The sequence below is a fragment of the Crocodylus porosus genome, unplaced genomic scaffold (genome assembly GCF_001723895.1).
Source record: "Crocodylus porosus isolate Cpor-Errol unplaced genomic scaffold, CroPor_comp1, whole genome shotgun sequence".
In the NCBI taxonomy this organism is placed as follows: Eukaryota; Metazoa; Chordata; order Crocodylia; family Crocodylidae; genus Crocodylus; species Crocodylus porosus.
Window position 1 is genome coordinate 112,166,301 of NW_017728886.1, and position 20,727 is coordinate 112,187,027.

At 43.1% G+C, this 20,727-nt stretch overlaps 1 protein-coding gene across 1 annotated transcript in view; it reads left to right on the top strand.

Moving 5' to 3' along the window:
• The window catches only part of GALNT1 (polypeptide N-acetylgalactosaminyltransferase 1), a 200,915-nt gene that overhangs the window by 174,709 nt on the left and 5,479 nt on the right, over positions 1-20,727 (top strand). The window contains exons 10-12 of the mRNA XM_019540745.1: positions 3,190-3,329; positions 10,093-10,191; positions 13,494-13,628. Of these exons, the coding sequence (XP_019396290.1) occupies positions 3,190-3,329; positions 10,093-10,191; positions 13,494-13,628 (374 nt within the window). The remainder of the gene's footprint in view (positions 1-3,189; positions 3,330-10,092; positions 10,192-13,493; positions 13,629-20,727) is intronic.

Sequence of the window (20,727 nt, forward strand, 5' to 3'; positions counted from 1 at the left end):
TTTGCTGGGAAGAGCCAATCATCCAGGTCTGACTGCTCATGTAGGTTCCTAACAGTGTTACGGGACCTCCATCTAACCCAGGAGGTGCACAGTCCCACCAGGGGAAATGCCTTGTTAGACCAGGTCCTGACCACAAGCGGCGACCTGGTGAGGGGACTGTGGGTGATCAGTCACCTGGGCAACAGTGATCATGGTACTCTAGCAAGGTGCCGGAGGACTGGAAAAGGGCCAATGTGGTCCCCATTTTCAAAAAAAAGGGAGGAAGGAGGACCCAGGAAATAATAGGCCTATTAGTCTTAACGCAGTCCTGGGGAAGCTCTTTGAGAAAATTATCCAGGTGCACATCTGCGAGGGGTAAGCAGGGGAGTGTATGCATAGGGGCAGCCAATATGGGTTCATTAGAGGCAGGTCCTGTCAGACCAACCTGGTGGCCTTCTCTGATGAGGTCACAAAATCCTTGGACACAAGTGTCATGGTGGACATAGTGTTTCTGGACTTTAGGAAGGCCTTCGACACTGTCTCTCACCCCATTCTCATTTAAAAATTAGGAGATTGTGGGGTTGCCAGCTGGCTGGAGGGCTGCACCCAGAGAGTGGTGGTGGACAGGTCATCTTCAGCCTGGAAGGATATGAGCAGTGGGGTCCCCCAGGGCTTGGTCCTCGTGCCTGCACTGTTCAACATCTTCATCAGTGACTTGGACGAGGGGGTGAAAAGCACCATGTTCAAATTCACAGATGACACTAAGATGTGGGGAGAAGTGGGCACGCTAGAAGGGAGGGGCAGGCTGCAATTGGATCTGGACAGGTTACAGGGGTGGGCGGATGAGAATAAGATAGGATTCAATACTGACAAGTGCAGGGTACTGCACCTAGGGAGAAAGAACCAGCAGCATACCTACAGGCTGGGAAGCTCCCTTCTCATCAGTGCAGAGGCAGAAAAGGATCTTGGAGTCATTACTGATTCCAAGATGAACGTGGGCCACCAATGTAGGGATGCAGTCATGAAGGCTGACTGCAACTTGTCATACATCCACAGATGCATCATGAGCAGGTCCAAGAAGGTGATACTCCCCCTCCTGTATGACACTAGCCAGGCTGCAGTTGAAGTACTGCATCCAGTTCTGGGTTCTGCACTTCAGGAGGGATGTGGACAACATGGAGAGGGTCCAGAGGAGAGCTACTTGCATGATCGGGGGGGCAGCAGGGTAGGCCCTATGAGAGGCTACGGGACCTCATCCTGTTCAGCCTCCACAAGAGAAGGCTGAGAGGGGATCTGGTGGCCATCTATAAACTTGCCAAGGGGGACCAGCAGGCAATGAGAGAGTCCCTGTTCCCCTGAGCACTACTGGGAGTAACAAGGCATAATGGCCATAAGTTGACGTAGAGTAGATTCAGGCTATATATCAGGAGGCACTACTTCACCGTCAGGGTGGCTGGGATCTGGAACCAATTTCCACGGGAAGTGGTGCTCGCTCCTACCCTGGGGGTCTTCAAAAGGAGGCTAGTAGACACCTAGCCAGAGTCATTTGATCCCAGCATTCTTTCCTGCCCATGGCAGGTGGTTGGACTTGATAATCTGCTCAGGTCTTTTCCGACCCTACCAACTATGAAACTATAGCAGGTTCCTTGAATGAATAAGTAAACAATGATGTAAAGTGAGAGACATTCTTCCTTTGTGTTGGAGCATAACATCTAAATGCTTCATCCATCAGTTATTTTTTCCAGCCAGAAGGTGAGGAACTCCTCACCTCAGCAAAATCTTGTGTCAGTCTTGTTCATGTGATTTTGGTTCTATTAAAATATTTGAGATGTATGCTGGTGAAAATGGTGTGGCAATGTCCCTTCCTCATGGAAATGACTGTATTCAAAATATTCCAGATTTTTCCCAACATGCCCCCTCCTCATTGCAGGAGAAAAAAGGAAATTTATTGGAAATATTTCCACATTCTTTCAATCATCCTTCTATTGTTTGGATGAGTACAAGCTCATAAATACACTAATGCACGTCAAATCTTGTTCTCACAACACAGAAGTATATATAATATTTTATGTTGAGTTGAGGAATATTATTTTACTGTATCAGCTTTATGAACCCTTCCCAAGCTAAATATAACAGCTGTTAAATGCTTTGAGTTGCTGTGCACCACCTGCTGGCGAATTTAATTTAACAATTAAATCTCTTTGCAATGTTCCAAACTCTGCAAAAGAATAAGGATGCTAACGATGTTTTCATATCCTAATTACTACCTCTGAAGAAAAAATAGTTAAAAATACTTTTTATCAATATTAGAATTACATTGATTCTGAATAGCAAAGATATCAAACTTCTAATTAATGGGACAGACATGGTCTAGTATGTAGTCCATCAGGCATATTTAGATTCTCTACAAGTATGTCTTTTTAAACTTTATATATTGAAGAACAATGGGGGAAAAGAGAAGAAAGCTGGATAGAGGAGGAGGAGGAAAAATGGCAGTTTTAAATGTTAGCAGGCTTTCTCACTGCATCAGAAATGCAGCAATAAGGTACTGAACAAACGATAAATAATTAAAGGGCTAGTTGTTATGTAAAGGCCATATTCTCCCCTTTTTCTTTGTGCAAACCTCTCAGATACCCTAGTGAGTATTAAATAGCAGAGGGAGAATATAGTATATGGTTCTGGCCTACAGAGGCTCATTAAAATGGAATTCTCTCTGCTCCGCAGAATGAGACCCAGCTACGTATTATGAAGATATTATACTGCAGATTGAGAATAGAATGCAACAGTATTTTACAGTTTTTTCCTTCCCTGGTGACTAGGTGATTTGCAAGCGAGTTTTTCTGTAAAGCACATAAATGGAATTGATTGCCATGTATCCCCAATTAAATTGCCTTGTCTTTCCAATAAAGGGACACAAACAATAATCACAAGAATATAAAAAGTGCCTTACTGGATCAGATCAGTGGTCAATCTAGCCCAGTATCCTATCTCTGACAGTGGCATAGCGGATGTAGTAAAGGAAGAGCAGTGAACCGGATATCTCTATTCCTTATTCAGTGCCCTCCCTGGCATCCCCATCATGATTTGCTCGACATAATATTAAAATGAATAGTACAGCACACTGTACATGTAAATAAATTCAGCCTTCATCATAGATGTATTTAGCAACATGTGTGAGTTGATGTGTCACAAGCAGCTGTTTCTCAACAGGTGTTACAAAGGTTGATTATGGAGACATATCATCACGACTTGGGCTAAGACGCAAGCTTCAGTGCAAGCCTTTTTCTTGGTACCTAGAGAATGTTTATCCTGATTCTCAAATTCCACGCCATTATTTCTCTTTGGGAGAGGTAAGAATTTTAAATTGCATCATTTTAATCGTCTTCTGTTTGATGTATACAAAACAAGTTGCGTCTCAAACACTCAAGTGCAGATAACTGACAACTAGCACCTTTGTTCCGTCAAGTAGTATGTTTGACCCTTGAGTGGAACAAAGTGCATGCTACATAATGGAACATTACTAGGCTGTTAACCCATATGTCTAAGATTTTTGACCTGGATCCTCAAATGGGCTTAGGTATGGCAGGAACAAGCAACTTATCATAGAAAATTGGGGATGGAAGGGACCTCAGGAGATCTAGTCCAACCCCCTGTCCAAAGCAGGACCATCCCCAAATAGATCATTCTAGCCAGGGCTTTGTTGAGCCAGGATTTAAAAACCTCCAAGGATGGAGATTTCATGACCTCTCCAGGTAACCCATTCCAGTGCTTCACCAACCTCCTAGTGAGACTGTTTTTCTTAATATCCAACCTAAACTTCCCTTGCTGCAACTTGAGACAATGACTTCTTGTTCTGTCATCTGCCACCACTAAGAACAGTCTAGCTCCATCCTCTTTAACTACCTGAAGGGTGGTTACAAAGGGTGCTATCAAATCCACCCTCAGTCTTCTCTTCTGAAGACTAAACAAGCCTCATTCATAGATTTTGTAGACATTAGGGCTGGAAGGGACCTCAGAAGATCATCGAGTCCAGCCCCCCGCCCAAAGGGCAGGAAGTCAGCTGGGGTCATAGGATCCCAGCAAGATAAGCATCCAATTTACTCTTGAAGGTGTTCAATGTAGGTGATTGAACCACCTCCTATGGCAGGCTATTCCAGGCCTTGGGGGCTCAGACAGTAAAGAAATTCTTCCTTATGTCCAGCCTGAAACGGTCTTGCAGGAGTTTGTAACTGTTCAACCTTGTCATCCCTTGGGGTGCTCTGGTGAACAAATGTTCCCCCAGGTACTGGTGGTCACCCCTGATAAACTTACAGGTGGCCATCAGATCATCCCTGAACCTGCGCTTTTCCAGGCCAAAGAGCCCCATGGCTCTCAGCCTGTCATCGTAAGATCTGTTTTCCTGACCTCTGATCATGCGCGTGGCTCTTCTCTGGACTCTCTCAAGCTTCTCCACATCCTTTTTCAATTGTGGAGCCCAAAACTGGACTCAGTACAAGGGGAGAATGACATCTCAGGATTTGCTTGAGAAGCATGTATGGATGCAAGCCAGCGTTTTGGTTGCTTTACTAGCTGCAACATTGCACTGAAGGTTCATGTTCATCTTGTGATCGATGATGACCCCCAAGTTTCTTTCTTCAATAGTACTAGCCAGTGTAACACTGCCTGGCCTATAAGGATGCTGCAGGTTTTTCCTCCCAAGGTGCAGAACCTTGCATTTTTCAGTGGTAAACACCATCAGGTTCTCATCCGCCCATTTGCTGAGCCTGTCCAGGTCAGCCTGGATCGCCCTCCTGTCTTCAGGTGTGGATGCTTTGCCCCAGAGTTTGGTGTCATTGGCAAAGTTGGCCAGTCCATTTCTGACTCCAATGTCCGCATCGTTAATGAAGATGTTGAACAATATGGGTCCATGGACAGAATCTTGGGGGACCCCGCTGGTCACGGGGCACCACTACGATTGACTTCTGTCAGTTACCACCCTCTGGGTCCTACCATGGAGCCAGTTTTCCAGCCAGCGGATGGTGGTGGAGCCAAGGCCACAACTGGCCAGTTTTGCCAAGAGGTGATCATGGTATACCAGATTGAAGGCTTTTTTTGAAGTCAAGATATATGGCATTAATCTCTTCTCCCTTGTCCAGGTGATAGGTTACCTGGTCGTAAAAGGTAATGATATAGGTCAAGCAAGATATACCCACAACAAACCCATGCTGGCTGTCCCTCAGGATGTTGGCATCTGTCTGTCCATTAAGGATGGCCTCTTTAATAAACTTTTCTAAGACCTTCCCCAGGATAGAAGTCAGGCTGATGGGCCTATAGTTAGCCAGATCCACTTTCGTCCCTTTCTTGAAGATAGGCACCACATTCGCCTTTTTCCAGTCTTCAGGCACTACACCAGAGTGCCAGGAGTTCTCAAAGATCTGTGCCAGAGGCTGGGCTATGATGCTCGCAAGCTCCTTGAGTACCCTGGGGTGTAGACTGTCAGGGCCAGCTGACTTGAAGGTATCCAGCCTCTCAAGGTGTTCCTTCACAAGGTCAGCATTGATGGAAGGCAGGGGATCTCCCTCACCCAGACCTCCCTGTCCCGTAGTGGGCATGGGCGTCCCATGGGGCTGATGAAAGACAGATGCAAAGTACCCATTTCATAGGTTGGCTTTTTCCTGGGCATCAGTTGTCAGTTGTCCCAGTTCCCTCAGCCTCTCCTCAGGTCACATGCCCCAGCCCCCTACTCATTTTGTTGCTCTTCTCTGGACTCTCTCCAACTTGTCTGCATCCTTTTGGAGGGGAAGGGAGAGGCAGCAAAACTGGACACAATACTCCAGATGCAGAATAGAGGGGAATTATTACTTTCCTTGATCTGCTGGTAGTGCTCCTACTAATGCACTGCCAGTATGCTGTTATCCTTCTTGGCAACAAGAGCACACTGCGTAGTATCCACCATAACCCCCAAGTTTTTTTCTGCAGAGCTGCTGCTTAGCCATTTGGTCCCAAGCCTGTAATGGTGCATAGGAACAAAACTGGCCTCAGGGGCACTCGAGATCTGGCTGTCAACTATACCTCGAGCTATAGATCACTACCCATTGAATCCAACAATCCAACCAACTTCATCCACCTTACATTCCATTCATCCAACCCATACTTCCTTAACTTGCTTGCATTAATGATGTAGAAGACCATATCAAAAGTTCTGCTAAAGTCAAGGCATATTGTGTCCACTGCTTTCCCTGCATCCACAGAGCCAGTCTTCTCATCATAGAAGGCAGTCAGGTTGGTCAGGCATGACTTGCTCATGGTGAAGTCATGCTAATTGTTCCTGATCACTTTCCCCTCTCCCAAGTGCTTACAAAAATGGATTTTTTGAGGATCTGCTCCGTGTTTTTTTTTTCCAGAGACTGAGGTGAGGCTGACTGGTCTGTAGGTCCCTGGATCTTCCTCCTTCCCTTTCTTAAAGATGGGCAGTATATTTACCCTTTTCCAATCATCTGGGACATCCGCAGATTGCCACGAGTTTTCAAAGATAATGGCCAGTGGCTCTGCAGTCTCATCAGCTAACTCCTTCTGAACCCTTGGATGCATTGCATCTGGCCCTGTGGACTTTTATGTGTCCAGCTTTTCTAAATAGTCCCTAACCTGTTCTTTTACCACTGAGGGCAGCTTACCCCCTCCCCAAACTGCGGTGCCTGGTGCAGTAGTCTGGGAGCTGACCTTGCTTATGAAGACCAGGGTAAAGAAGGCATTGAGTACTTAGCCTTTTCCTCCTCATCAGTCACTAGGTTGCCTCCCCCATTCAGTAAGGGACCCACACTTTTCCTGACTTTCCTCCTGTTGCTAATATACTTGTAGAAACCCTTCTTGTTACCCTTCACATCTCTTGCTGGCTGCAACTTCAGTTGCCCTTTGGCATTCCAGATTTCATCCCTGCATACCCAAGCAATATTCTAATATTCTTCCCTAGTCATCTCTCCAAACTTCCACTTCTTGTAAGCTTCCTTTTTGTATTTATGCTCACTGAAGAGTTCTCTGCAAAGCCAAGCTGGCTGCCTGCCATATTTTCTATTCTTCCTGCACTTCAATGCTTAGGCTCTCAGCTCCAAGAATAAGCTTCATAAAACCAAGGTCCCTCCTACAATAAACAGGGTATGTGCTGAAGATGAGATTCGCAACTGAGTGGGAAGATGCCTAAGCTAGCCAGTAGGTATTTTGAAGAAAGTTAGGCATAACTTAAAATTATGCCTATCCTTGCGTTGCTTCTAGACTTTGGTATATTCTCACAGCCTGAAGTTAATTGCACATGTGAGACTTGGCTACTCGGCATGAATACACATTTCTTCATTTAAACATTGCCTCTTTAGTTACAGGGAGTTGTTGGCACCAGTAGAGCTGATGTTTGCTTTTTATGTAATACCTACTTACTTCGTAGTTTCGCAGATTTTGTGGAAACTGTGAAATCCCAGAGTGTCCGCAAAATCATCAACAACAACAACTTAATAAAAATAAAATGTTAGCTCCCCAGTGCAAGCCAGCCTTCTTTGCTACTAGGAGTGGAAGGTAGCGGGACGGCACAAAGGACAGCAGAGAAGGTGGCAGCTGCCCCATCTCCCTTCTCCCCCAGGGTCTCTTCACAGTCAGTGCTGAGAGGCACAGTTGCTTGAAGGGTAGCCCAGTGGTTGAGATGGTGGCTGCCCCCCCTCGTCTCTCCTCCTCCCCGGGGCCTCTTTGCCAATCAGCGCCAAGGGGTGGGGCCTCCATGAAATGACCGCAGAATGAGAACTTTACTTTAAAATTAACCTGCAAGAATTGGTAAATCAGCCACATGATTTAGGTAGATACCTGGTAATAGCCTAGTCATTGGAACACTTGCTCAGGATGTGAAGAACCTGGGTTCTAGATATTCCTGAGTCCATAATTAAGAAGTATCTTGATATTTTATCCATAAGCAATTTGGAATTCTTTAGTAATCTCCATAAATGAGTAGTGGTTTTGTGCTCTGAAGCATAAATTCTGTGTTCTTTAAAAAGAATCCTTATCCTGTGTAATATAAACATACATGTATTTTATGTGCACATCTAATCTTCCTCTGATGACCAGAGGCAGAGTAATAGGGATGTCTAAATCTGTGCGTTTGTTATGCAACATAGAGGCTGCTTGCAGACGTGGGGGGGGGAACCACACTTTAAAGTCAGCATGCTCCCATGCTGAGCACAGCACAGGCCCAGAAGAAGCAGCATGTTAGTTGCACCCGGCTTTCCGAGCATCTGTAGACATGGGGTGGTTTAGCGGAGCTCTTTTTTTGGTGCTTTTATCTAATAGGTGATTGAATCAGCTTTAGCTAAAAGTGCCAGAAAGCCCCACTGAAGCACCCAATCTATTCATACACTGCAGAGCTGGGTCAAAGTAATGTGCTACTGCTTCCAGTAGAGTGCAGTTTTTCTTTTCTTTTTCTTTTCCCCCCCACATCTGTCAGCTCCCACAATGTCTAGTTTTTTCAAAGCCTTACAAATTGTTCACTTGCTGTCATGTGCTTCTGAAGAGATGCACTATAAAGCCAGAGTAAGCTGATAAAGTGGGAGCTCTGAAAAATAGTATGTTTCAAGACACGGGGGGTGGTAACAAGGTGGACATGCAGACTGTGAGTTCCTATTTCTGTGAAGAAGTAAGAGACCAAGGGTTTGTACCCAGGAGGTGCAGCAGAAAGGCCAAGGAATATCCAGTGCTTGGGAAACCAAACTACAGAAACTTAAGCTTAGGAGCACCTGCCCCTGCATCTCAAAGCTGAGAGCCTCTAGCTTTGGTAACCTGTCTCTGATTCCATCTCAGACAGCTTCAGTGGCACATTATGAAAGGAGATGTAGTATATATGAGAATCCAGTTAGACTTCATGTATTACTAGAGAAGCTTGGCATCCAACATTCTTGCTACATTTTTTGTCAGTGAACTTCAGTTGTCATTGTTTGTTATTTTATGTGAATTAAGTCTTTTTGGCATGAGTTATGGTGACTCATCTTTAATTACATATAGACATTAGCATTCTTAAAAGGAAACTATTCTGAGAGTTCCCAACTAAAATCTATTAATTGATTGCAGATCAGCATTTCATTCTCCCCCTGTGGTCACAATACTGTTGACTGAACAACTATATTTCTAAATATAGAAAAATGGCCACCTGATACAATTTGAACCCAAGTGAGACATTTCAGTCTGAAAAGGGCATGCTTAGGAAATTCTGTCTTAAACTGAGCTATGTTTTTCTTCCTCAGCACTGGAAAATCTGCTGGCAATACATTTTTCTGTTTTTGCTTTTCAATCATTTCTTGTACATTGAAGTATATTCTGCAGTTCATATTAGTAAAGACAAAATTTGACATCAATATTCTGCTTAACTAAAGAAAGCAACTGGAGTATGACTGTTTACTCCTTCTCCTTCTCCTTGTTGTTGTTAGTTTGCGAACTACCTGGGGTTATTCATGGCTGCAGCAAACAACTGTGCAGGACTGCTGAGGTGCTCCCGTGTTTGCAGCAGTTTTTACTTCAAAGAGCACTGCTTGTATAATCAGCTACATAGGACCACTAGATGGAGGAGCAGTGCTCTTTTGAAGTAAAAGCAATAGTAGACAGCTGTGTGGCTTGTCTTCAATTTGACACCTGCTGTGAACCACCCAGATATGATATATTCAGTGGTGTCAAAAACATGGCCTGCAGGCTACATTCAGTCACAGAAGCCCCATTGTCTGGCCCACAGTGCTGCCCCTGAGTCCAGAGTTGACTTGTACTCTGTATGTGTTGTGCACCAGACCAGCCATGCACATAAGAACCTGGATACATACTGTACATGGCGCCCACTTGAGTTTGGTCCAGGGTAGTGTGTGCAGCCTGGGTCTCAGAACAGCTAGAGCAAGTATTGCATGTATTGGATCTGGGATGTAGGATGGGAGGTGGAAAGTCTGTAGGTCCAGGCCAGGCCATGGGACTGGCCCTGCACCATTCATTTGGTCCATAGGGCCAGGTGAATCTGACTTCCCTAATCTAGGTCCTGCTGTATAAATCAGCTCACAATGATAACCCTGAGTCCACTTTTTCTGCAAAAATCACCTTTTTAATGTGTTGTATCTCTTTCTTTAGATAAGAAATGTGGAGACAAATCAATGCCTGGATAACATGGCAAGAAAGGAAAATGAAAAAGTTGGAATTTTTAACTGTCATGGAATGGGTGGCAATCAGGTAATAAACTATCTCAATTAAAGTCATTATGCATTTGATATATACGTAATTTCCAGCTAATCATACCAATAGTACACCACTAAACAGAGAAGTGGTCATTGTTGGCACTGAATTTATGACCCAGATACCTTGCTCCAGGCGGACTCAAACCCTCAGACCAACCTTAATTGTATCCTTGCTGGGCTGCAGGCTTCACAGTCTGTGCTAGCTTTTCTTTTTGCACATCAATCTCACACTCGCTTGCTCTCTCTCAGCTATTGTCCTTCTGCATCCTGGTTACATTTACCAAGCAAGCCCTGTTTTTACATCACACACAATTGTTCAGGAAAGTTTCCAGTCTTAAAAACAACTTTCAAACCATGCATCTGCAAAAAAGAAAAAAAATCAGGCACCTCTGATAAGACCCATTTTTTTTTTCCTTCTGGTTCAGGCTGTCTCTTCCTGCTCAGAATAACTCCTCAGCACTGACTCTTTGTTTATATGGCTGAACTCTTGAGTTTTCCTAAACACCTTCCTGCCTTAAGCTGTTAACACTTTCCCTTCTAGGATCTTTATACTGTTTTTTGGAGGGAGGTGGGGGGAAGCAAAGACATTCCTCATCCCCATTACCAGCACACAAATTCTGTACTGCTGCCTTGCATAAATAAATGCATGTTAGCACAACAAACCAAAGCAGGATAAAAGAATGAGCAAGTGTCCAGTAACATGTCTTGTTTCTCACTGTGCCCCTTCCTAGCTCTCTAAAATAAGCCACTTCCAAAATCAAATTTCTGTGGCACTATTTAGTCTCAGGGGCACACAGGAGCACAAGGTATCTGCTTCACATCCCCAGTCCCAGATCTCCGGGTGGAGCTCTGTACCCTTCCTGTTCTTCCCTCAAGTGTCTCTGAGCTCCCTGAAGCTGCATTGCCTACATAACATTCAGGCTTGCCAATAACATGCACCTGTAACTTCCACTTACTATCTCCACAGCAAACACACACTGTTCCTGTAACCAGTGCCACACACACACATGCATGTTAACAATCTCTGCAAAGCAGCACTATCCTGTAACCACTTACAAATCTATCGGAGTCCCAAGGACTCTTCCCCTGCTGAGTTGCACACTCTCTCCAGCAGAGAGATTAACTTTATCTGCTTCTAGCTTCGTATAGTACCAGCTATAGGAGGTTATGTTTTAATCCAAGCAGACCACAGCATGTACCCTTGTCCAGACCACAAACCTCAGGCACACTCTAAGTAGGTTGCAACCCAGTCTTTCTTGAAGTTGTTGCTCTTGCCTCCAACACACCTGTACCCTACTCTGCCTGACCCAGAAAAATAATGTCCCCTTGGTCAGCAGTGCAACCAACCAACCTCTTGCACAAAAAACTCTTAACATAAACATGGTTACTTAGTTTATAACTCTATTTGGAACTACCATACAGTTTTACCTTACCAGCAGATTTCCACCCATGACTCCACAGTCTTAATCCACTACAAGTCTTGACTGAACCCTGCCAACAAATTCCCTGATCAGTCAGGTTACTGCCCTCAAGTTCCAGGGTTCCAGTCACCAATTGTTGGCACTGAACCTGATCCCAGTCCCTAAGTCAGAATCACGATTCCCACCCCAGCAGATTCACCAATTGTTGGCACTGGATTTATGACCCAGATACCTTGTTCTGGGCGGACCCAAACCCCCAGACTGACTATGACCTTTCCATTCGATAATAAGCAAATTTTATTGATACATGATGATAGTGGGTAAGAATAATACAAGCAATTCTATATCTGCCGGTCCCAGGGCTGTCATCAGAGTGAAGGTACATCTGGCCAGGATGTGAGCTTAACTCTGAGGTTCTGTCTTGAATATCAGATGTCAGCAGCCTGAAGGTCAGAGCCCGAGGCCCACTCCCCACCAGTGGGGAATGTGAGACAAGCTAGTGGCATGCCCTCTGTCCATGGTACCTCAGGTTCCCTTCCCAGGGACCTGTTGTTGCTCTGAAATCCCTTCTTTTGTATTCTTTTCCCCTCCTGAAGAATTCTCATCTGTGGGCATCGCTGATTGGTCTTTTTGTGGTTGTCATGCTGTCCACATTCAGTCCTGTCAGCATATGCCTTTGCTTCACAAGCCCATCACATGCACACATTCTAATTTGGGCTTTCCCGGTCTTCTCCTAATTTGATCCCCAAAACCAGAAAGCCTAAGGGCTCTGAGTTGGGCACTGTGACCTGGTGCCACCTTATCTCATGTTATGGAACAGTGTGGTTCATGCCTACAATTTCTCAGCCTGTATTTCTGTTCCTGTCTGCTTTGAAGGCTGCGAAACTGACGGCCAGGCTTTTAGAAATCAGTTACCATTGCCCAGGCCATTGCCCTGGACCATTGTTGTAATGCATATCTATTTTATCTATAAGCCAATTCCAAAAAACAAACCTCTAAATACCATTACCATATGCATTTTGAAGCCTTTCAAATGTTGTATCTGTCTAGCCTATCTTCCAGCATGCATGAGTGGCTGCTATGGCCTCACCAGCATGCCTCTGGATTTGGTACATGTGAGAAGGAACAGGTGGGTGAGGTATGCTTAAAAACATCCTATCCAGAGTGCACTGCAGTGGCTGCATCTACACAAGACAACTGACTGCACAGTTGTTACTGCACAGTCATTTAGTACTTGCATGCACAAGTATTAAATGACTGCATAATAACAGGAGTTACTGCACAGTAGTGTCACCGAATGACTTTTAGGTGACACTGACTGCACAGTAGCTCATTACTTCTGCGTAGTAGCATTGCTTCATGCTTCATGCCACGCAGTGCTGCTGCACAGTAGTAATGGGCTCCTGTGCAGCTAGCGTCTGTTGTAGACACGGCCAGTGCGAACATAACTTTTGTACCTGTGGTTTGCTGTAGCACAGGCCTACAAATGCTTTCTGATTCCTTCTTTCTGAGTATGGCAATTCAGACCTAAATGTGCTGTTGGTTTTTTCCTTTTCTCAACTCAGGAATTTTTGTACCCGTCTCTCACTGATTTTATTATTTTATTTGAAGCCACACATCAACTCTTGCCAGCTTACATTTTTAATTTAGGGGTTCACTTGTTTCATTACAGTAAAGTCTATCTGCAGTTTGAAAAATTCATTTAGTCTGAATAACTTGTGTATTTCTTCATATGGCTTTATACTTGCCTCTGAAGAACAAGTAACAATAAATAAACATTTCTTTAAAGTTCAATATAACTATTTATTAAGTGATATGCTATTTTTTTGTTCTTTCTGTGGAACCCATTATTTAACATTATTATTTTTCTATTAAGGTTTTCTCATATACAGCCAACAAAGAAATTCGAACAGATGATTTATGTTTGGATGTCTCCAAACTTAATGGTCCAGTAACAATGCTCAAGTGCCACCATCTAAAAGGCAATCAGCTTTGGGAATATGATCCAGTGGTAAGCCTTCTAATGATTTTCAACTAGGAAATAATTCAGTGAAATTTCATACATTAAAATGAGAACTACTGTTTACTGGGTCAGACCGTAGGTCCATCTTGCCCAGTATACTGGGACACACTGTGCCAGAAATGCATCACACCAGCAGTAAACTGAAGGTATGTTTTGTTAGTAGAGTCTCTTTGTCAAAATGGTGAACTGTTAAGTTGGAGGTCTTTCTCGTATGGCATGCAAAGCCACTCCATTGGCCCAGCAATATAGAGAAGTTGGGGCCCTGGTAGACGTTGCCCTTGGTTAGCCCTCTGCCAGCGAAGCCCCATTCACCACACTAGCAAGCAATCTGTTGCTTGCCACTTCCCTATACCCCATGCTGCATCTGCTGCTGCCCTGTGCAGCAGGCCAGCTCCAGCCCATGGCATGGTGTGAATATAACACCCCTGCTGTTAGTGACGGTTGTGTTCCTGAATGTAATTGGTTTACTTCGTAATTTTGGGAAGTGGGAAGTCACTTTAATATGGCAATGAATAATTCTAATTCTACCTACTTTAAAAGAGCAAGACTGTTTGAAAAATGCTTCTTCTGCTGGATGCTGTTTTAAGTTAGTGCAAGACTAGAAACTGAAAATTATGCTGGCCCATATACTGGAGCCTCCTGTTCAATCTGGACTGGTCAAAAAAATCTTAAAGATCCTATCACAGCTTCAAGATCTAAGGTCTTGCCTCTGTCACAGTTAATCATAAGTTGTTTTTCTATTATTGGAAAGCTAATTATTAGAAAGGATAACAAAAAACCTGGATTTCAAGCTCAGCCACATTATAAGATATTCAGCTTCAGAAAATATCATATTTTCTTTCTGTTACTGAAAATCAAATTTGAGCTGCTGAACCTAGAAACCAAACAATGGTTTGCATCATTTGAAAACTTTAAAAATTATGTGGTCAATAAGTAGTAGGGTAAGTGGAGTTTTCAGGGATCATGTATAATGTGACCTGTGGAGCATTGAATTAAAAAAAAAAAATCTTTCACAGGAGACTGAAATTTAAAAATATTAAAAGGTTTTTCAGTCTCACCAGCCTGAAGGCTAAGAAGTGAGCAGTGAGGACCTGGGATGGATCCAGAGGAGGTGTGTTGTAAGAGCAGCAACCAGGAACTCCTCTCCCCCACCCCCCAGTCCCTGAAGCAGATGGGATTCCACCCCTCTTGGCAGCTTCTCATTTTCTTCTCCATGTTCAGTTGCTCCTCCTCCTCTCCCCTGCCTGCTGCTGTCCATTGCTGACTGGAGGGTAGAGGGGGACCCCAAAGCTGCTCCTGCCAGGCTGCACAGGGCCCTGGGCTCTGTGGGGGGCAGCAGCAGCAAGGGCAGGCAGGTTCCCTGTCCCTACCCAGTCTCCCTAGGTGTTCTGCACCAGCCTGAGAGCAGCTGAAGGAGGAGCCACCCGCCGCTGCTGCTGTTTCTGACCAAGCCTAGCTCCCCATGCAACCAATCCCTACGGTCCCAGCTGGAATGGGTGGCTAGGACAGTAGCAGTTTTGCAAGTCTCCCTTTCTTGCACTCAGAGACATAAGTAGAGGGGGCAAGGAGGATAGAAGAGGTGTTGCTGAGTACATAGGGGAATTCGGGGGATTTCTTATATGATTTGGGGACTTAAAAGGAGAAAGTCTCCAGCTGTTGTTTCCACAGCGTGGTTTGCCCACTTAGAATTTGGAAGGATGTTGGGAATGGGAGTATAGCCACCCCTGTAGCACTAGTTGCTAGTCATGTACCCCCCTTTTCAGAATTCTGGCTTTGCACCCCTGAAATGGTTTTGCAGCACTCTGGTTGAGAACTACTGTGTTAGACTGTTGGGTTTCTTTTCTGAATTGCGACCTGTCAATAAAAAGTAGCCTCTTTTGTCAGCCAGTTTGTGGGCTAGGAGGACAAAAGAGATCCCAGACCTCATGCAAGGTGGTGTGTGTCTTTTACAAGGACAGTGTCACTCTCATGTAGCACTAACTTCCTCATCACTTGGTCTGTTTCTACTCCTGTTTCTTTTTTTAAAACCTTGTTCCCTACTTTTTACCAGCTGGATGTTTTGGAGCAATCTTTTTTTTTTCCCTGCTCCCCCTCCTTTTTTTTGGATAATAGCCAGTCTTTGAAAGCTATGTTGAATGGCATTTGCCAAGAGGGCAAAAAAGACAGTCTGTATCATTTTGAGGATTAAGTGGTTTTTAAGATCGGATTGATTATATTTTTTTCTAAAAACTAATCACCTGGATAGAATAGGGTTCCAATGGTTTCTGCTTCTTGCTGTGGTAGCATTCCCATATCAGAGGTATGTAGAACAGCAACTTGAACTTCAATCCAAAGCTTTACCATTAGTCATTCTTTGGCATTCTTTTATTGAAAGCCTTACATCCCTTTACTGTGCTGTAAAATTAAGGCATTTTACAAAGCCATGGAATTTGGAAGCTACCTATTTTATTGCATATTATATGCTACAGATTTAATATACACATCAATGTTTTTGAAAAGCAGAATGAAGAATAAAAGATCTTTTCTTGTAACTGAGTTAGCAGCAGCTAGGGAGCTAAGCCTGCTCCTTGTGAATCACTGCAGATTTTACTTTATTTCACTCATAAGCAGCAGAACATGTTTTTATGCTATTTATTGCATACAATGCATGCTTCAGTTTACAGCAGGTGTTTTGGGGGCAGATGTGTTGTATTGCAAGTGTTCATCTTTAAAATTTTTCATTCCTTTCTGATTTTAGTTAGGGAACCTGGTCAAAAGTGATGGCCAATAACCTACAGTGCAAAACAGTTCCCCAGAGACTACAGTCTTTTCCCATTGTGCTTCCAGTTTATCCAGTGCTAAGTGTTCCACATAATTAGGCACTTGATTATAGACCAGATCAATTACAGATGTAGTTCAAAGGTTTGTAGCTTGGTTGAGTTATCTTGATCACAGGGTTGTTTTCTGCCCCTGTAATTTTTTTCATGGCTGGATACATTATAAGTGTGATGTATTTTAGCAGGTAGATCAAAGTATCTCCAGCATCTTGACTCGGTCAGATTGATTGATCAGATTTTGTTAAATCCTTTAAAAATCTAACTGCACTAAAATGAAATGACTATTTCTTATTGTGCAACTGAGATTCAAACAGGCCCTAGTATTCTATTGATATTTTCTTCAGGTTATTTAAAAACATGTCTACCTTATTTATGCTCTTAGTAATTACCATCTTCCTCTCAACTACTGCTATTTACCACTGCTTAATCTAGAGAGTATTTTTGACAGTGACAGTTGGTAGAGCAAATAAAAGGACTTTTTTCCTAAAAAAAAAAAAAAAAAAAAAAAAGGGAAACAGGTTTTTCAAATGTACCTTCACCTATGTTCCCATTTCACACACTGTGATAACATTGGCAGAGATCGAGAATAGGAAAGAAGGTAAAGCTTGTTTCTGTGCTGTTTTGAAATCAGGTCCACAGTGCAGTCAATACTGTCATTTACTGACCTCTTGCACATACAGTAAGAAAAGTGAATATTTTTGTTCCTTCCTATATTTGTTTGGCCACAAAGTTGTATCCTCACGTGCAGGTACATGCGGTTTGTGGTGTTGCAAACCTCACACATTCCACATTAAATTGTGCATGGTGCTGCTAATTTGTAGTGAGGGGACAAAATTTTGCTACAAAAAACCTGGAAAAAAAGTGGCACAAAGCATGCAAAAATACCACGTGTCAGGACAAATGCAGACAGAAGAGCAGATGGCCCAGGGCGGCCTGCTCCCCCATCGTGTGCTGCAGAGTCCCTTTTGTTAAGAGTGCAGGGTGCTGGCCTGTTCCCTCCTTAAAATGAGGGAACAGGCTGCCCTGGGCTGGATGTCCCATCCCGTGTCCCCACCCCCATCTCCACATGCTGCTCCCCAGCTGGCTGGGGTGCAGTATGCCTCAGCTCAGGGGCTGTCTACTGGCTAGCACCTCATTGAGGTACTCTGTGCCCCAGCCAGCCCCTGCCCCTGAAGCATGTGGAGTCTGGCCAGGGGTTGCAAGCACCTGGACTTGGGCAGTTTGCCCATAGTGGGACAGCATGTCCTACAGCAAAGCACACATGCAGGGCCATGCCCTGCAACACATTGTAGTGGTACAAATGTGTGCTGCTACTATTTGTGCCTTTGCAGGTACACACCCCTGCTTGTCTGGATGCAGCCATAGTCTTTGGACCTCTAAGAAAAATAAATGGCTGTAAGTCAGTATTAACAAAGAAGCCTTTCTAAGTAATCCTAGAACATTTAGTGTGAAATTTTCCCTAGGTCCATATTTTTGTTGCCTAATTCTAGATTTTTTTGAAGCATGCATCTAACAGGGAAAGTGAGGCATGAACCTGTGCTGTTTTGGAGATCTGTTTAAGCTGGTTTAAAAAAATTAGAACAGGGGACGAGCCAAGGTAAAAAAGGCAGCCCGCTCCAAAGACTTCTGCATTTTGGAGGTGGGAGGAGTTAGAAAGGGAGGTACTTGCAAAAATTGCAGTAAAATTGTGGTCATTTAATGACTCTATTTAATCCAGTTTTTGGTTTTCTCTCATCTGAGCTATCATTCAAGACTTGAGCCTTCACTCCCACCTTTATGAGGAGAAGAAGTTAACAGTTGTGCTCTATGGCACTCTTATCACCAACTTGCCATTTTTGTGAAAATTCAAAGGGTACAGAGAAAAGGATGGCCTACTGCTGCCTAACTTGATCGTCTGGAATGAGAATCATGATTAAGAGCACTCCAATCAGTCACAGCATACTTAAGAATTCATGCGACATAATTGGCTTTCAACTAGATAGCAAATATAGCCAACTTCAGCTTATTGCTCAGAGTGTAGAATTAATAGTAATGCTCTCCTGTCAATATTCTTGTTCATGGAAGAAGAAACTGTAGAGGTGTTTGCCATTTCTGGTGGAAAGATCAGTGTTTTGACAAGTTATCTAAGAAATAAAGTTCTGTTTTTCTTGCCATTTTCTTGCCAATTACCTTTGCTATTTTTAAAGAGGCTTTCATTACCTTTAAAAGAGAACTTGTTCATAATAAGAATTTACACAAAGTGGATTCTGTAACATGCAAATATGACAAAACCATATAATTTATAAAGCCCATAAAGTAAATATTGCCTGGTTTACATATTAAAAAGCAGTTTTGGAAATAAATTGGGTATGTCAAATGTTTTTCATAAAATTATATTTCAGAAGTTTGGTCTCCCAAACAATCAAACAGATATAAAATATTTTAGTTCATTTTAGATAGTGTTCATTAGCTGTATCAAATAGCCCAAAAAGACTAAATATGACCTTTAAAAATTGAAAAGACAGTTCTCTAGCAAAACCAAATGTTTAAAAAAATAGCCTCATCTCTTTCAGTATTTTATTACAATGCATGCTATTCATTTAAATAGTAAAACATTTTAAACCTATTATACCTAGTGCTGAGATATTGCTGATTTTCCAAAATATGAAGTATTTTTCTTTACAAGCTGTACAGAAGCTGCACAGGTTTTAAATAAAAAATAGGATTAGATTGTTAGCATTTTGTCAAAAACTACTCTTTAATAACTTGTGCACATATTTTAAAATATGGAACTTTCCCAGGCTGTCCTATATTCCTTGCAGGATCAAAAATAGTGACCATTGTAACTGTCTGGTCCTGATTCTAATTTTGAGGATGCTGGAAATAAATATGATGTAGTATGGTTTTGTCTTTTAAAACAGTAAATGTTAATAGTTTATTAGTAGTTTTAGCTTATAGACAATAATCGTGAAGGAAATATTGTAATAGACAGTTTAGTCTGTGCAGTCATCAAAGGCCCATGATGAATTATGGATAAACGTAACAAATTGCAAACTAGTGTTATTTATCATAGAGATGTTGCCAGCCTATATTTAATTAATACATTTTAGTACTGCATTAATTTAAAATTAAACAGGTATGTTTTAGTACTTTGTTAAAAAAATGTCTTTTGAAAAAAAAAAAACAGTGCACACTTTTTGAACCTGTTGTGAAACAACTGCTACAACTTTCATATATCCTTTGTAGTTATTAAGATGTTTGGTCATTACTGAGCAAAGCAAGACAGATTTAAATGTTTCATGGCACAAGGCACAGACTGTTCTGGAAAGATTATTTTCTTAGTGCACTCTGAAATGAGCTGTTTTTCAGGCAGCACCTTTTGAAATGATGTAGATTCTTCTGTATTTTTGTTGGAGCTTAATCAAAATATATTTTGCCTTGATCCATAAACCTTTTGTACCTCATCAGTGCTTTGTTAGGGCACACCAGAAGCACTCATAGTGCAGCCCTGTCAGCTTCTAACAAATCTGTGTATTCTGTTAAATACCTTGTCACAAAGACATGAAAAAAGATAACTGTTTTAAATCAAGCTTCAAAACGCTTGTTTTAAATAAGATTTTTCAGGCCTGTATTTTTAAGCTGGTAATTTGTGGGATGAGCTTACTTTTTTTTATAAGATCTTATAACGAGCAACATGCTTTCCCCTCACCCCCATATTTCATTTTTTGCAATATCTTTTGCAACCAGCAGATGTTATTTTCCCCTGGACTGAGAATAACATCCCATTTTATTGGGTGTACAAAAATAAATGAATAACAACTTAATTTCTACTAGAGGTGCACTGATATATCAGTCACATATCAGATTGGCAGCAATTAAAAGACAATTAACATTATAGGCAATTGGGTTTTTTTGGCCGATAATGTCGCCAGTAAATGCTGCATGCATGCACGCAGCCGCAGCATGCACATGGCCAGGAAAGCAGCACAGTAGCTTAGAGTGCAGCATCCTGCCAGTAAGTCTTGGAGGTGGGGGAGAGGAAATGGGCATGCCGGGGGTGCAGATCCCCCATGGTGAGGGAGGGAGAGGGGCGGGGGCAGGCACTGCCTGTCCCTTGCCCACCCCACAGCACAGCGCTCCTGAGGAAAAGGCAGCAGAGTAAGTGCCCCCAGCAGGGGTGGTGCTAGGGGGCATGTGGGGGACCATAGCCACCCCAAAATTCCCTGTAGCCACCCCTTCCGGCCCCACACGGCTGAGCTCGCTCAGCTCCCAGTGCAGCTCCAGCCCAGCCC